This window comes from Belonocnema kinseyi, chromosome 2, assembly GCF_010883055.1.
Source record: "Belonocnema kinseyi isolate 2016_QV_RU_SX_M_011 chromosome 2, B_treatae_v1, whole genome shotgun sequence".
NCBI classification, from domain to species: domain Eukaryota; kingdom Metazoa; phylum Arthropoda; class Insecta; order Hymenoptera; family Cynipidae; genus Belonocnema; species Belonocnema kinseyi.
Genome location: NC_046658.1, coordinates 6,853,658 through 6,855,245, shown reverse-complemented (window position 1 = coordinate 6,855,245; position 1,588 = coordinate 6,853,658). Strand labels below are relative to the sequence as shown.

The window sequence follows — 1,588 nt, the reverse complement described above, 5'->3', positions numbered from 1 at the left end:
TCGTTTAGAAACACAAAAATGTATATTTTTCACATTTTGTATATTTATTTCCCTTCATCAACAAATTGTGAATAAGACTAATTTAAAAACAAAATTCGATGTATTTAGAACAGTTTATAGTAATTATTAGCCTCTACAATTAAATCAATTGCACTTGTTACTGCAAATTACTTAAATTGAGAAATAATTATTTTGCAGTTTATTTCACTATATCCATTCTTATATACATGTAACTCACACTCTAGAAATATTTGTACTAACGAAAATAATAAACTTCGGAATTTATTCATCTGTAAACTTGCTAAATTTTTACATTTACCGGCCATCCTTTTGAGTCTGATAGGACTGATTGCCACGTTTAGTCCTGAGAGTTGCGCGTTGCGCATTGAAACGCTTCGAGATTCACCCTGTTTCCCTTTTCATCGCGGAAGCAGAGTCGAGCACCATTCCGATAGGAGACCATTCCGATAGGAGACCTACAGAGATAATTTCTCTTCTCCCCACAGCGAAACTCATGACACTAAGTTAACTCACTCTGCTCGAAGACTATGGAGAGAAGACATGCTTTCTTCTCTTCTTTGACTAAAGAAAAGAAAAGTGCGAGCGACGCTTTGCTCCTGGTTCCTGCTATAAGTCATTTTCGATCCGACAAAATGCACACGTCGAGCATGTACTTACAATTCTCGTTTCTTAATTTACCTAAAGACACATATTGTAAGTTATTTCGAGGATTGCCTAAAACGCTATCAGAATACGCGCGTTGCGAAAGGAAACTATTTTACTGGTAGTATATAATTTTGCGCGCAAATGGCGTCCCGTAGACCCCTTCAAATAATAATTTTCAAGGCTGTTTAATAATTTAAATGTTTGCATTTTTGATTGAAAAAGATGGGATGCTGGTTGGCAAAGGAATATCAAGCAGCAAAGCGATCAGACAAATTTGTTCAATTCACAACCTGGGACAATCTTTAGCACTCAACTTCTGCCTCCAGTAACTCGTCAACGTCGATCAAATAGCCTGACACCTCCTTTCATTCCTCTGCATCATCTGGAGGTTATCGATCGGAGTAATAATGTTAATAATTCTACTAGGCACAAGGCAAGAAGTTACAGTGTTTCCGGAGACCACACAACTTGTAAGTTTATTTTATTTCTGCACGTTGATGTGATTCTTATTTATCATTGCTAATTTTTCAACTTCGACTTTTATTTTTTCTCTATGAACTGCAGCTGGCTTAATTGGTTTGGGTCCTTTGAGTCCACAAAGTTCGTGCACGAGTAGTGGAAGCGAAGGCCGTTTGGACGAAGCATCGACCCGTCCCTTGTCAAGTGGAATGAGAGGTTCGTTTCTCCTTATTGTACCTTATTCAAATTCCGTTTAAGAAATCATGCGTGTTGTTCAATCTAATGACTTTCGTCAGAGATGAGGTCAGCAATCCGGAGTTCAGGTTGAGGGACTTGTGGTAGGTGTTACCTTCCGGATGCCGCGTGCACAGGTCTTCGGTCGGGTCAGCAAAGTAGAATTCCCGTAAGTGCACATCCAGGGGAACCATGTCCTCTTCCTCCGAGCTTAAATTATTCGTGGTCG

General features: G+C 39.1%; 1 protein-coding gene across 2 annotated transcripts in view; it reads left to right on the top strand.

Annotated features, from left to right (window-relative positions):
- Window positions 1-1,588, top strand: part of LOC117182362 (protein Smaug homolog 1) — a 127,548-nt gene that overhangs the window by 75,891 nt on the left and 50,069 nt on the right. For both annotated transcript variants that reach the window (XM_033375556.1, XM_033375565.1), the window contains 2 exons: window positions 889-1,136; window positions 1,231-1,341. In XM_033375556.1, the coding sequence (XP_033231447.1) occupies window positions 889-1,136; window positions 1,231-1,341 (359 nt within the window). The remainder of the gene's footprint in view (window positions 1-888; window positions 1,137-1,230; window positions 1,342-1,588) is intronic.